The sequence below is a fragment of the Pholis gunnellus genome, assembly GCF_910591455.1.
Source record: "Pholis gunnellus genome assembly, chromosome: 16".
NCBI lineage: Eukaryota > Metazoa > Chordata > Actinopteri > Perciformes > Pholidae > Pholis > Pholis gunnellus.
Window position 1 is genome coordinate 10,015,406 of NC_136543.1, and position 15,778 is coordinate 10,031,183.

General features: G+C 45.0%; 1 protein-coding gene across 1 annotated transcript in view; it reads left to right on the forward strand.

Annotated features, from left to right (window-relative positions):
- Positions 1 to 15,778, forward strand: part of jarid2b (jumonji and AT-rich interaction domain containing 2b) — an 82,326-nt gene that overhangs the window by 25,905 nt on the left and 40,643 nt on the right. Inside the window, exons 2-3 of the mRNA XM_079175993.1 lie at positions 56 to 182; positions 8,375 to 8,498. Coding sequence (XP_079032119.1) covers positions 56 to 182; positions 8,375 to 8,498 — 251 coding nt within the window. The remainder of the gene's footprint in view (positions 1 to 55; positions 183 to 8,374; positions 8,499 to 15,778) is intronic.

The window sequence follows — 15,778 nt, forward strand, 5'->3', positions numbered from 1 at the left end:
TTTTTTGGTTTTGTACTGACCCATTCTCTCTCTCTCTCTCTGGATGTTTCCACAGGATGACAGTGATGGGATCCCGTGGTCAGAGGAGCGGGTTATGCGAAAGGTGCTTTACCTCTCCCTAAAGGAGTTTAGGAGTGCACAGAAACGGCAGCTGGATGGTGATGGAACCCCAAACTCCAACGGTAAGTCCAAGATGTTCACGTCTTCAATGCAACGGAACCAAACCACCGTGTATCGCATCATTCCAGTTGTGTTTTTGTCCTGCGATTGACACTGATATAGATATTGGTGTGTTTGTAGCTTTACTACAGTGTGACACTGGTGAATTGGTAATTAAGTGTATTCAATGCCACATGGCGTATAACAGGAAAACCAGATGAATACAAAAACTGCAACAAAAGTTATAGTGTTAAATTCTGCCATATCCTACAAGTGAAGCCAGATGTTTGGACATCCAGTACCATTGCGTGCCCGTCTGAGAAGAAGTTTAATTTACCACTTTGTTCTGAAAGTGGCGGTGAAAAAGTATCTGTCACCCGTCCCGTACTTGGAAGTGTTTTAATTGGCTGAGGTCAATTTTAAATGGAATAAAATGTCGACCTATTGCGTTGAACTGTAAACAGCACTGCAACAGTTAATCTGTGTCTTGAAATGTATCAATTTGACATGCTGAAAACTTTGTTTTTGACAAAATGAACAGCTAAGAAACGGCTGCCCTGGCATTTTTGCGGTGTAAATGTCAAGAGTTGCCAATTTTGTCTGGCTTTGTCTGGCAGTCTCTCTCTTCGTTCCTTTTTAATTGAAGGCGACAGTTTTATTCGTCTGTCTGTAAGCGGAGACTAAGCGTGTTTACTTTGACCACGGAAACTAATTTGACTTAACATGGAGAGAATCCAGGGAGAACAGATGATCAAGGACTCTCATTTTCCTTTTTGTTGTGGGTCAGCGGGCAGCGAGCTGCACTCTTTCACTTTGCTGTCTCAGTGTGGCATCCTCAGAGGAACCCTTGAACTGAAAGTATTTCCCAAAAGTTTAAAAAAATGTTGACTCATCAAACGGAGGGGTGAGCTGCGTCCTCTCACAGTGAAGAAAGAAACGCCTGTGTGGAAGGGTTGTTCATCTTTTTCCAGCTTTGGACATTTACTCTCATTAAAACCTGGACGAATGGATACGCTGACATGACATACTTGAAGTCGCTTCGTTACACAGAAATTGAATTCCAGGTGGATAGCTCGCTACAGTAACAGTTGAGGGATATTGCTGTTAGGCCTGGTAAACCTGAAACAAAGCAAGGAGAATTGTTTTGAACCAAGCTGCCACCATGTCTTTGTTTGACACTGGTGCTCCAACACACACACACACACACACAAAAAAAGCCCTCTGCCAGCCAACAGCGGAGATTTTTGAACTTCACACGTGCCTCAGAAGCTATTCTCAGCTGACATTAACACAACCCAGACACTGGAAGAAAGGAAACAGGAGGAAAAAACGAGCCTCTGAAAGTTCACACCCAGCCAAAGGAGCCAGCCAGCGACCCAGCTAGGCAGAAGAGGGAGACAGACAGACTGGAGGGAAGTCTCTTTTGAAATGTAGCTTATCTTTTATACCTAGTGTTGTTGTTTTTTCCTCTATTTTTTTCTGTCTTTATTATACATTTTTTCACACCTTCCTTTCTTCTCTCTCTCTCTCTCTCTTTCTGTGCCGAGTGCCCCCCCTCCCCTCTCCGCCCCTCCCCTGTAGCTAGTGCATCTCTGTGTGTCTGTCTGGCATCTCATAGCTGCCACTCCCGGAGCTCCTCGGGGCCTTTTAAGCCGCCGCGGGTAGCTGACCTTATCGCCTGAATAAAAATGACTCATTAGAAAGCGTCGGCGGCCCGTCGTGCCGGGGGTAACGACAGCAGCCCGCGCTGACACAAAAGGGAGCCCGGCTGAATAGACGGGCCCCGCTGTTTTAGAGCACCGTGGGTTAGCGAGGCTTTGGAGGTTGTACGAGCGGCACGGTTTCCCCGGCTCACATCGATGTTGCGGTGAAACTGTCAGCCATTTTGGAAGATCACTCTCAGCGTGCGTTACATCCTGAATGGGCAGCTCCTGCTGGTTTTAGAGGTCTGTGGGTTGGAGAGTCTGGGCTCATGTTTTCAGTCTCATATGGGTATTATTGTGAACCTTATCAGCCATTTTGGAGCCAGACCGTGCATGTACATGATCCTTAAATGTGTCACAGATAGAGGAGATGATGGATTAGAGATAACTGTTAGTCAGTTAATGGATTACTTGATTGAAAGAACGTTTTACTAATTAGATAATTGCATAAGCATGTCCAACTTTGCTGGTTTCAGCGTCAAATGTGAGGATTTTTTGCTTTTCTCCGTTTGATATTGTTATAAATGCAAGTTTGGAACTGTTGGTTGCACACATTAAGCTGTTTTAAGGCATTGCCCTGGACTGCCCTGAAAAGTATGAGTGGCAGTTTAAAGTGTTTTCTTGAATAACATTAGTTTTTTTTTTTACTATTGTGCCACAAACAATTATTTTAATCCTAACTATTATTTTCTCAAAGAGTTAATTGTTTAATCAACAGTATGTCAGAAAATAGGGACAATGGGTATTTACTTTACTATCACAGTAAACTAGGAATACCCAAAAATATTCACATTAGAGAAGCTTGTATCAGAGAATTGTTGGCAGTCTTTAAAAAAAACAAAAAAAAAACATTGATTATCGAAATATTAACATACATTTTGTGTAATCGATTAGTCCGCTAATCGTTTCTGCTCTGATTACAAGAATAATGAAATAAATGTTTAAAGTCTATACACAGGATCTGGGCTGAATCAAGGCAAGGTCCTCTCTGCTTCAGTATATTTTGAGATAATAATCCACCATTTTGAGAAATAGGTGTCATCTGTCCGAAGGAGGTTACAGTAATGCTTCCTTAAAGCAGCATTTTTCCCCCCCCCCCCCCCACACACACACACACCTCCATCCATCCCCAGCCTCTCCCTCTCTCCTCCTCCTCTCTCCGTCACTGTCTGGCAGCAGTGGCGATCTGTTTTAAAGGGGGCGTGGCAGTCTGTCAATCAGCTGCATGTGTGTCCGTGTGTGTGTGTTTGTGTGTGTCACTCTATCTCCCCACCCACCCAGCCTTCTCCCTGCCCAAAAGCCAGCAATCATGCCATCTCCCCAGCCACTTTGCGTCTCGTTGTTGGCAGCCGTCCATCTCTGTGTCCATCACACTTCCTGCTTCTCCCGCTCGCTGCCTCCATTATTTAACAAATGACATTATGCCCTTCTGCGGCCGGGCTTCCGCTTGTTCACCCACTCGTCCTCCTCGCGCTCCCTCACAGCCACATTCTTCCTCTCCTTTTTTTTATCCCTCCCTCCATCCGTCTGTCCTTTCCGGTTGTCTCTCCCCCGATGCAGGGTTTCATTACACATCAATAGGACTCTGGTTACTGCCTTCTCCGCGAGCTCCTGTCTCCTCTCCGCCTCCCGCTGCTCAGTCTCCTCGACGTATCTCCACGCCCCCACCCTCCCTCGCTACAGCCTCTTTCTCCCTCCCGGTTCCCTCCATCCGTCTCTGTCTTCCTTTTTCTCACCATCTCACTCTTCCTCCGCTTTGTCCTTCCTGTCCTCTGCCCCCCCCCCCCCCCCCCCCCCCCCCCGTCTGTCTGAACTGCCTCCAGTATCTGTCATCCAAACCCTCCTTCCCTCTTGTTTCCATTCTTCCTCCATCGCCACCCTTCCTCTCCTGTTCTCCGAATCATTAAAGCTGCGTCTTCTTCCTGTACCTCCTTACCTCGCCATCTCTTCCCGCTGGACTCGTCCGTACCTCTTTTCCTCCCCTGCTATCTTTCCTCCCTCTCCATTTCTCTGAGGGCTGTTGATGGAGGAGCTGGCTGCTGGCCAAAAAACCAGAAGGGGCTGAAGAGAGAGGGCTCCATGTTTACCCATTTCTCTGACTGTCCCCTCTCTGTCTCTTCCGGTCTGTCTGCCCATCTCAGGACCTGCCGGTCCTTCCCTTTTTTTTTCTTCTTTTTTTTTTATGCATGTCGTCCCCTTTTCCTTCAGCACTCGCTCTGCTGTCGCTCTGCTGTCTGTCTGTATTTCCCAGGCCGCCAGCCCCTTTCACGGCCAGAGTGGCAGCCGAAGCGCTGTGTGGGCCCACGATTCACTCTCTGGAATACCGCCGGAGAAGGATGGAAGGTTGGATAAAAGGAGATGAGTAAGAGCATCCCTGTAGCCTGAACGAGGGAGAGTAGAGAATCAAAAGATTGAAAGAGATTCCTCATGTGCTGTTTTTTTATACAACAGCTCCAGCCATTACACAACCCCGTCTCTCTCTTTGATGTTTTAGATTAGTGGCCCTGAACTGCACATTGTTTTACGCTTTTGTTCTGGTTTGTGGTAAGTGTCATGCAGCGTTGTTGGGTCCAATTTTGGAGGGAAGAGCAATTTATTTGGAGCTATTTGGAGTCCTCCTGCCAGGCAGTGAGTTTTACAATGTGCCTCGACTCTGACAAGCTTCTGGGAACGAATACTGTGCGGAGTTTCCCTAAAATACAACTTCCCATTGTTTCTTTTTATATCATCTGACAATTTTGATTATATACAGGCCAAGAGAATTACTTGAACAAAGGGCATGAAATAAAATGTTAGTGCTCTTGTTTACGAGAGGGGAAGGAAGGTTAAGGTCTGGTAACATTAGATTAATTCCCACTGCAAATTGTACAGAATTGTTCATTTATGAGATTACTACCATCTATCTGCAGCGCTAGAAACAAGAAATACTTTTATCATAGCTATTTACAGCGTATTAACGACTCTTATATGGTTCCTTGTACATCAGGTTTGCCATTGCACTCGTTTTCACATTAAGCCTGTGTTTGTAAGTGTAATCCAGAACCGATAAGGGCGCTCTCTGCCCCATTATGATTGTCTTTGCTGTACCATGACTACTCTGCTATAGCTCCACTTATTCCCACAGCTCACACTAATAGGCCCCTCTCAGCCCTGTGATATGCTATGTTACCCTGTGTACCTCTGCTCACTCCCTCCTGCCCTCTGGAGACTTTGAGGTGAACATAGTGAGGCGATGGGCTTAGTTAAGCATGCATAAATCTGATTAGAACCCCCCCCCCCCCATAGGAGCAGCTATTGGGATGGCACACTAGCATCGCCCCATTCCCAGCCTCTTAACCTCCTCCGCTACCAGAACCAGGAGCTCGGGTTGAGGCCCCGGCCTTTTGGCTCTTTGCCTGTCTGCCACACTCGCCCATCCCTCTGCCTTCCCGCGATTCCCAGCTCTGGCCCTCAGGTGGGCGTTCATGTGCAACCAGCATATGTCAAACAAGTCTTTGGAGGAATGGGGAGGTTAGCTGGAGAGAGTGAGCTGAGAAGAGGGGGGGGGGGGGGGGGGGGGGGGTGATGAAACGGGCCTCTGCCTGTTTGTTTGCGCTCTGTGGGGACATCATGCGTCAGTCATTTTCTGAGCACAATTAAAGTTAATGAGCTATTTCTGTTTTGTTTCTTTTGCTCTGGTGCAAGTTTCAATGGCAAAGCACACCGTCCCAAAGACGTGATGAGACTCTTCGCACCATCTCCTCTCTGCAGTGCCTCAACTAATTATCGTTCTCAATGTCCTAATTTCTCTCAATCTTTGGAGTTTATCCTGTTTTTCGTTTCTTTCCCAAATGAAGATGGAATAAAATGTCCCTGTTGCCATATGAAGGTTTTGAGAAACAGAAATTGTTGCCCGGAAGGAGAAACTTCCACGTTCTCCAAGTGAACCTCTGGATCGATTGTAAAGGCAAGCGGATGCCGGCTTTTCGTGCTCACCATGACATTGTAAAGCAGTGACTCACTGGCCTATAGACTTAGTGGCTCTACAACCATTTCCAGCAGTGCAACGGCCTTACTCATCATGCCGGCGCCTGTTAACTTTCTGACCGCAGCGGAGCATGTCTGATGACTGTATCTCCGGCTTTTCAGGTACCTACCTGCCCTGCGTGTGTGTCCGTGAGACGCACTAACCGCCGCTGTGTGGATGCAGTAATGAGAATGTGTGGCTCCGTGTGGGCTCATTCAGCCCAAAGCACATTCATGAACCTTAGTTAAATCGTTTGAAATCTCCTTTTACTTCCTCTACGATTGCTCATCTTCATCCTGTCTCCTACGCTCTCATTTGATCTTACTACTCAACCCATCTTTCTCACATGACACAATGGCCCGGGCTTGTTCGACGGCATCCTCCTCGCTAACGGATTATCATTCAAGTTGCCACTTATCCTAACCCTGCACTACGCTGTCGTTATTATCTTAATTTATTGTCCTCGTGACACCCATCATTAGGAGTTTTTGGGTGCAGGCTGATTGACACGTCCCTCCAAAGCATCATTCAAATGGAATTTCACTGGGCGTGCTGGGAAGGCAACGCACTAAGAACCGCTCAGTCAAAGTCACATGCCACACGAAAGGTGAAGGAAAAGATTTATGCAGCGTTCTTGGTTAAGCAAACCACTTGAGGCTTTGATATTCAGTGAGTCATCATTTGTTTTTTTAAGCTAAATAAATGTGAAATTGCACAACATGATATGAGTCCAAATGTCAAAACGGGTCACAACAGGTTAAATTAGAATCAGAATCAGAAACTGTTACACATACAAGGAATTTGGCTGGGTGAATGGTGCATAACAATTAACACCTCACGTCATTTAAAAATAGAAAATATGAAAATGTACAGTAAAATATATCGTAAACAGACAAACATATTAGAGTACTGTAAGAAAGTTGTCCTGGCGATGTAAGAGTCTGAGTCAGTGGGTCCCGGGCTTTGTTTGATGAGCCCGACTGCCGATGGGAAGAAAGGTTTTGATGAATTACTGTCGGTGTCAAATGTTTGATTGCGGCATTGCTCACTCTCTGATACAAATCTTTAGCTTTCAGCTCTGCAAAGTCATATTTCAGCCCCTCTGTCTCCAGTTGCTTTCAGTCTCCTCGGCAGCGCCCGCATTCAGGTTTTTTTTTTCTTCTTTTTTTAAGATAACGCCGAAAAAGCTTTGAACTTCCCCAGTTGCTTCCCAGATAAGTTTGCTCTTTCATGCACCGCTGTTGAATCCGACAGGGCTGGATGACACTATCCAAATATCGCAACAACTGCCCGTGAGGAAATCAAGCCTCGTGTTATCTATGTGTAATTTGGTCGTCTCCCTTAATTACTATTGACTTCCTCTCCTCTGTTTGACCTCATTTGAATTCTCTGTGCCTGTTGTTGCTTTTGATTTCAGAATCTGTCTGGGGGCTTATTTTGTTTGTCTGAGTTGCTTGCTAAATATTTAATTAGGGCTCTGCCAATTGGGCTCACGAAGAACGTCAAGTCCAGCAATATCTGTTCACTTCTCTCACTGCCTCGGGCTTGTTTTTTAAAAATAAATCGTTGTCAAAGGACAAAAGCGGAGAAAAGCAGTCACACATGACAAGGGAAATGAGGACGGAAAACATGAATAAGTAACTCTCTTCTCACTCCTAAACTAGCCGCCATGATGCTGCAATAGTTAATGTGAAGTATGCGAGTTCTGGATCGCTGGATAGACGAGGTGTCGCTACTCTTTCATTGACTGCCGATGCTTTCTGCTCAGGAGCTCAGTGTATTCGTTCAGTCTGGATCGCTCCGTATTTATCCCCTTTCTCTCTTTCTGTCTTTCGTCTGTTTTCAACGTTCTGTGCGCTGTCGGCTAAAGCAGAACTACCATAATCCTATCAAAAGGAATGTATCTACTCTGCCTTTAGCCCTCTCTACTGCGTCAAATCAAAAACAAAAGCAGAAGGCTTTATTAACACTGTCACATGAAAACAATGTTTGTTCCCCAGAGACTCGAGTTATATATATATACAGGACTGTCTCAGAAAATTAGAATATTGTGATAATCCCCATACGTGTGATTTAGTTTACTGAACCAAGCTGAGTGTTTTTCAAGGCTCAGGAAACCCTTGCAGGTGTTTCGAGTTAATTAGACGATTCAAGTGATTAGTTGAATACCCTACTAGTATACTTTTTCATGATATTCTAATATTTAGAGATAGGATATTTGAGTTTTCTTAAGCTGTAAGCCATAATCAGCAATATTAAAAGAATAAAAGGCTTGCAATATTTCAGTTGATTTGTAATGAATCCAGAATGCATGACATTTTTGTTTTTTTAATTGCATTACACAAAATAAAGAACTTTATCACAATATTCTAATTTTCTGAGACAGTCCTGTGTGTATATATATATATATATATTGTTTTAATGCAATATGGAGCCCCTGGATCATAAAATGCGTGATCAGGAAACATATTTCTTTTGGTAACCCTTTTGGTGCTTCTCTCCGCAGGTTCACTAGCCAATGGGCAGCTGAACGGCTCGGGGTCAAATGGCAGCCACAAAGAAGATGGGTCCCTGCGCTCTCAGGGCCACGGGAGCCGCGAGTACAGTGAGGACGGTCCTGCAAAGAAAAGGTGAGACTGTGTGTGTGTGTGTTTGTGTGTTTTTATGTGTGTACGGTTCATTGGGTCATTAAAGAGCCTCATAGAGCCCTGCATCTCGTATTGGTGTGGAATTGTGAGCCTGTCTTGAGTTTGTATCAACTGCTTGCCGATACTGTCGGCGTGAATGTGCGAGCTAGCGAGTGCGATGAGAAACTTTGCACCCATGTTACAAATTGCAGCTTAGTTGTGATGTATTTCCTGTTCCCCCGACGGTTAAGAAGCTGCCACGTGACACCAGCTGCTTTCCAGTTCTCTGCACTGTTTTACACTCGCGCGCTTTATTTCCCTCCATTGTTTTTTCTCTTTTTGCTTTCTTTGTCTCCGTGTAATTCATTCCCGTGTGTCTCACCAGGCTTCAGATGTATTCTCTTTAGCCCCGGCACAATCAGTGCTACTTTGTTCATCGCAATGAATTATATATTTAGTGTATGTGCACTCTGTGTGTGTGTGTGTGTGTGTGTGTGCAGTAACATTTTGTGAGAAGAGCAAGTTTTAGCTATTAGTTCTGTAATAGAAGATGACATTCAACGGAGAAGTGTAAACAGTGCCGCCGTTTAAAGAGCTGCGAGGCCTTTTAATGAGCACACGCCTTCATCTTTTAATGCAAATGCCATTTCAGTCATTTATAATTAGCCACTTAAAGGAATGTTGCTATGCCTTTCCAAACGAATCATTTAAAAATGGAACTTGTTGCAGAGTACAATAAGATGTTCATTTCCGACCGGCATGAATTTATATATTTTTTTTTAAAGAAGGCATTCATATCACGCGTAGATTATTGAAAAGGATTTTGTCTGTGTGTGGGGTGGGGGGGGAATAAGAAGTAATTTTCCGATAGATTGGCACAAACACTGTTCCGTCTTGAGACAAATGTTCTTGGAAAATGGAATGAAGGGTGTTTGGAATGTGCGATGCTTCTATAATGCATTAGGGCATGAAGCAGATTTGAAAGTCACAAGCTGGAAAATATAATTTACAAATAATCATGCTCTATGGAGTGTACAGCGGATTAAAAATGGCCGATGTTTCCCCCCTCTGCCTCCACCACCACACGCACTCGCATACACAAAAGTACAAAATGCACAATTACATCGATGCTTATATTTTCAGCAGTCATAGACCTTTTTCTTCTATTTTTAATCTCAAGCAGCCGGCTACTGTAGATGGCAGGTGTGTGTGTGTGTGTGTGTGTGTGTGTGTGTGTGTGTGTGTGTGTGTGTGTGTGGGTGCATGGCCGTGTGCTTGTATGTGTTGTTTTGTTCTGCTGCTAGTCTCTCTCTCACACACCCCCAGTGACAGGGCATCAAAGCATCAGTGTAAAGCTAGGGGCGGAGTCTGGGGGGGGCCGGACAGCAGCAGATGTCCCTCTGTAATGAGCAGCCCATACAGGCTCCATTCACTGCGTGTCAAGCACCTGCCTAAGTCCTGCTAGCTGTCATTCGATACTGTAACCTCCAAATCTGAGCGCCGTTCATCGCAAGCTTTCATCTACCTGGCTTTGAAACAGACGAGCGCACCTCCTGAAGAACAGCCGATAAGAAATTCAAGTTTTTCAGGAGGCCGCTTCCAGAGATCGTCGAAGTTATTAGAGATCTTCGGGAATGTGTGGAAAATCGGAAATCCTCGACTGTGAAATGAAGATAAACCTGTAAAAAAGGCAGAAAATAATTTCCTGCAAGTCGTAGAAAACATCATCTTGAAAGTCAAGACGGGATGAATGAGGTTGGAGCGTAAACTTGTAGAATTATGGAAGTGAGCTTGACCTCACTGACAACAACAGAAAGTGTTGAATCGAAACCAGTTCACCCTCTGGCTTGTATTAAAGCGAAGCATTAACACGGTACTCTCTACCAACTGAGGGAGGAAAGCGCTGAAGGAATAACAAATAACAAGGACACTCTCATACTTGTATTCTCTCCTGCTCCGCTGGCCTGTAGTGCTGTGTGTGGAGCGGAGTTCAGTTGAAGGCCAACTTGCTCCACGTTTTTTTATTAGTACGCTCCTCGCGCACACACAAACACACACACACGCACACAAAAACGCATACACACACACACACACACACAGCGGGACTGAATGAAGAAAGGCTTTCTATCCGATGCTAATGAAACACAAGCCTAGCCAGCACTTGGCAATGCCTCATGCCCTCTTAAGAAGCGTATTTTGTGCGTGTGTGTGTGTGTGTGTGTGTGTGTGAAAGATGACTCCAGTGCCCGGGCATGGCTGCCCCTCACTGCTCCTGAACAGGACCAACTGAGATGATGCCAGGAGCTTTTTACACCTGGCACTGGCCAAAACAGAAGGGAGGAGTGGTGGCGGTTTGCCGGTTCCACATTTTGAGCGCAAAAGAAAAAAGTTTCACACTGTGGAGAGAGAGAGAGAGAGAGGATGAAGGGATCGACGGAGAGGGGGAGACTGGGAGGAGCAGCAGAGAGAGAGAGAGAGAGAGAGAGAGAGAGAGAGAGAGAGAGAGAGAGAGAGAGAGAGAGAGAGAGAGAGAGAGAGAGAGAGAGGGGAAGGGAGGCAGAGACAGAAGGACAGGTGCGAGTGATTTTTGGCAGGAAGCGGCCCCCTTTTAGAAGTCTTTGAGATCAACTCTATGTTTGCCTTCCCATGCTCCTGAGATTGGTGGTGAGACTGGCAGCACATCCCCTCAAACACGCCAGCTCATTGTACCCCTCTCCTACCAGCGTGACCATATTCACCAAATGGGGTTCCTCTGCCAAAAGTGGGCCACGCACGCACGCACGCACGCACGCACGCGCAAACTTACATTCACAACCCCGCACGGCCTCGTCTTCCATGGTTTACTGACCTACTTATATTCCTGCACCTCTGTTGCTCTCCCACATTTGATTCAGCTTGAAGACAGCCTGTGTATTTACCAGTCGCTGAGGTGTCAAGACAAAGTCCCAGAGCAGGCGTTTAAAAATAGTGTTTAGCATGAAGTTGTCGTCTTGGCTGGCGGAGTACGGCAGGTAGCCTCATCCCTTTTTTGCGTGTATGATTCAACTTTTTTCGGTACCGCTGAAGGAAGTCATTAGTTAAGTCATAAAACATCCTCTCCAATAAGCTGTCAGGATTTTGGCTCTTCGTCAGCATCTTGTAGAAAATGTCAAGTCATGAAGGGAATGAGTAAATCACTCACTGGTATTTTAATTAACTGATCTCACTGGTACAATCTAAACATGTCTTTCTTTTTGGTGATATCTTTGTGGCTTGGTTGTATCCGCTTTGGAGAATGTCGGTCTTCTGGTTGTTAGTTTGTGTTGAACATTATTAATCTGGTAGTCATTATGTGGCCCATAAATGTGACGCGAATCTCGACCACACGATTGAAGTCTTTTTTTTTAAATCTGTTACATTGCATCTTATCTCGGCTCATCTCATCGACGAAAGACGTTTTCATGGCGTTGCCTCCGGCAACTTGGCTGTTAGTTCAACTGTGCGTGAGTTAAAAAAAACAAACCGAAGACAAACCCATTAAGCGCTGCAAAAGTGTGGGTAGAGCGTGTGGATCACAGGTTGAGTGGCCCTCTTAAAGAGCCTTCTTAACTTCATTTCTCTCTCACTCTCTTTCTCCTTCCCTCTCCTCTGTGTCTCTTTTTCTCTCTCTCTTTCTCTCTCCGTCTTCACTGAACCCCACTTTTGGCTCTCTTTGAATCTGCTCTCTCTGTTGTCTCAGCCAAGACACACACTCTCACACTCAGCTGCTGCCGCTTGTTTTGTTTCGACTTAATGAATGCCAAGTGTGTACACTACACGCACACACACACGCACACACACGCACACACACACACTTGTCTTGTCTAGCGTAACCAATGACTCTTGTCAGTAATGCATAATCACCATTTCCATTTATGAGGGATTACATGCATGTGCGCGCAGGTCTGCACACACACACACACACACACACACACACACACACACACACACACACACACACACACACACACACACACACACACACACACACACACACACACACACACACACACACTGCGAATGTGTGTGTTAATAGAGGGCCATAATGTGTCTATTGATTTACTTTAGATGTGAGGGAACCTATATTCGGTGCAACAGCGAGCTGTGCTGCTCACACCTTATGTTGTATTCATACATAGTGGAGTCCTCACACGCACAAACAGACAGGCGTACATTGATTTTACTTAGAAAGCTGGACAGTTAGCCCTTTTAGCTTTCACCCAGTCGATTAGAATGGCAACTTTGATTTCGCAGTCAAGCTATGACTTTGTTTGTCTTTTAAAAAAAAAAAAAAGAGAGAGAGATTTGGAACACCACTAAATACTGTGTCTGTGTCACTGTGAGTACAGTTTAAACTCTACGCGTTTGTCTCTCTTTGTTTCTCCCTGTCTCCCCCCTTCGTCTGTCAGTGACTCACCCCTGCGTGTCAGCATGTCAGTCTCCGAAATCTCCTCTAAACTCTCGTCTCATTGTCGCCGCAGCTTTATGAAAGCCTTCCGCGCCGCTGTAACGGCATGGCGAAGGAGTATTAGCCAATCCACCACAGTGCATGATGTCAGTCGGCACACAGACTCGCTCCCGTAATCACTGTCAAATACAAGTGCTAGCACAGATTAGCCATGTTTCATGGTGCCACTTGACAACAAAATCTAAATGCTTGACAGGATTTACTGTACACTGGTGTTTTTTTTTTTTGTATCTGGAGCAATTTGGGCCGAAAGGTCCAAAAAGTCTTTTAATTAATAGCGTGTATTTCATTTTAGCTGTAAAAATATCTTTTTTTAATCAGCTGTTAAGATGATTGAGCATTTTGTTTCAGTATATTCCAAAAAATGACTCAGAATATTGTCATTACATTGAAAAGTATGACTCAGAATACGGTATCCATATATTACAATAAGCATATGAGTTCATAGGAATATATCATTTTGAGACACCTCTTAGTAAGAAGCACAACCTGTCATGTCATGTGTTCCAGTAAAAGACAGAAATGATTTGTTTTAAAGGAAACTGGATGACGCCAAAGTCGAGCAACATTACACCTCGCTGTGCTAGCAAAGCCGGAGCTCAGCTGTGAGCTGTGTGTGGAGAGAAACATGTTTCACATGTGTACACGGCCGAGTGCAGTGACCCGCTGGAAGGGTCAGACCTGGCAATCTTCTGTAAATTAGAAACGCACCGGGGAGAGATTGATCTGTGTGTGTGTGTGTGTGTGTGTGTGTGTGTGTGTGTGTGTGTGTGTGTGTGTGTGTGTGTGTGTGTGTGTGTGTGTGTGTGTGTGTGTGTGTGTGTGTGTTTGTGTGTGTGTGTGTGCTTGCCGCTTCGATCACCAGGTGTGTGTGTACATTTGTACTTAGTGTTTTTTCTAATCTGCATGCTTAGTAGTTCTTAGCACAAGATACCAAGGTGGAAATAACAGCAAGATTTGCAAATTACAAATATGGCAAAATAAGAATAAAAAAATCAGTTTATGCACCTTTACTTCTTTTTATTCGAGCCACACAGTATTCCACTTGTCCCAGATCCTTTGTTTGAGCCACAGTCTGCTGTGTCTCTAGCCCCAAGGCCTCAAGTCCACTTCAAGGTCTCTGAAGGTCTACATACGGGACTCTGGCTTAATTAGACTGATTGCTAAGCACATACAGAACCCTCTGATGTTTATTGACTTAATCTGGCTGTGGTCAGCCTCTCCCAGGGGTGACTGAGTAGGTCTGCAGGGTCAGAGGTCATAGGGTTTGAGTTCAGCATGTGCTGTGAAGGAGGGGGGAGGGGGGGGGGGGGGCAGGCACAAATAGCCCTGAGCAGTGGAGCTTGACTGCTAACAAAGCCTATATTTAACTGCAGTGTTTTATCTTTTTCTTTCTGGCCACGAAGTAAAAGGAAGCAGAGCAGGAAGAACAGTTTCAGTCTTTATTTTCTGCCATGTAATTCCCCACAACTTAAAAATAAACCTCTGGCTCCATGTTGGCAAAGCTCTATTGGTGTTTTGAAGTTATTTTAGTGGCGTTGAGCTTAAGCACACAGTGCCACTTTTTGCGCATTAGCATTTCTAAGGTGACAAAGGGGGACATTGGCGACTTCCACCTGACCTAATATAGCATTTATATATTCACAGAGATACAGCTTAGCTTGATCTATTGTCAAGATGTCTTTTCTCTCCACATCTACCTATCTGGCCATCTCCCCTCTCCTCATTTCATTCAATAAAAAAAGAAGAAGGTGGCGAGTGGAAAAGCCAAGGTTATATTTAAATATGCACACAGGCCCAGCTATATCTTTCATCTCAAATGAATATTGGCCTCATTGGTTCTTCTTGAAGCATATAGCTGTCACGGCTGAACTGGGACAAAGAGAGGCGCGCACACACACACACACACACACTATCACGTCTCTGAATAACAACCTCATATTTATCTTCATGTCGACACAAAGCAGCTGAGCGTTAAAACCATATGCTGAGAAAATGTGCAGATATACTGTAGAATATACATTGCTTCCATGGTTATCGAGGCCTGTTGACGTAGACTACTGTATGTACAATATAGTGAGCAATGACTGGATGTCCGTGTGTCTCACTGACTCACGGTGGTGTTTATTTGTGTTTGGTGTGCACATGCTCACTGTATATGTGACTGGGGTCAATGCAGGGGCTGTTTGCACACGTGACAGGTCAAGAGGTTACTTGGGCCCATTCGCTGCGGCGTCGTCCCGCTCGGAAATACATGCAGACGGAAAAACAATAATCAAATTGAGTAAGGCGAGCGTTCACTTACGACTGTCTGGTTTCTCGACACAAATCCTATAATGGGTGATCAGCGTAGTCTCTTACAAAGAAGGTTTTGCAAGCTCTCGAATTTATCTTTGTGCACTTTTAAACCCCGGCAGTTGCTCCCCAGAGGCTAAGACGCAACTTATTTTCTTCATTTGATAAACTAGATTAGAGCTCTTAAATCTGCGATGTGCCAAACTAAAAGGTTTTAAGGTGAATCGACAGTTGTATGCAGTGCGAGAAAAGTTTTGGTATCCCCGCTGAAACATGGCAGCCTTGGGACTGCCGTGTCTCTTTCATACAGATGCTTAAATGCTCACGTTCACACATACACATGGTGTCAATTACAGTGTCATCGTTGCGAATATACACACTCTGCTTTTCACTCTTTCATCTGCTGATGGATTTGATCGGAACAGACTGGCAGACGACACACACACACACACACACACACACACACACGCACACGTAAATGTAGATAGAGACATTGATTAAA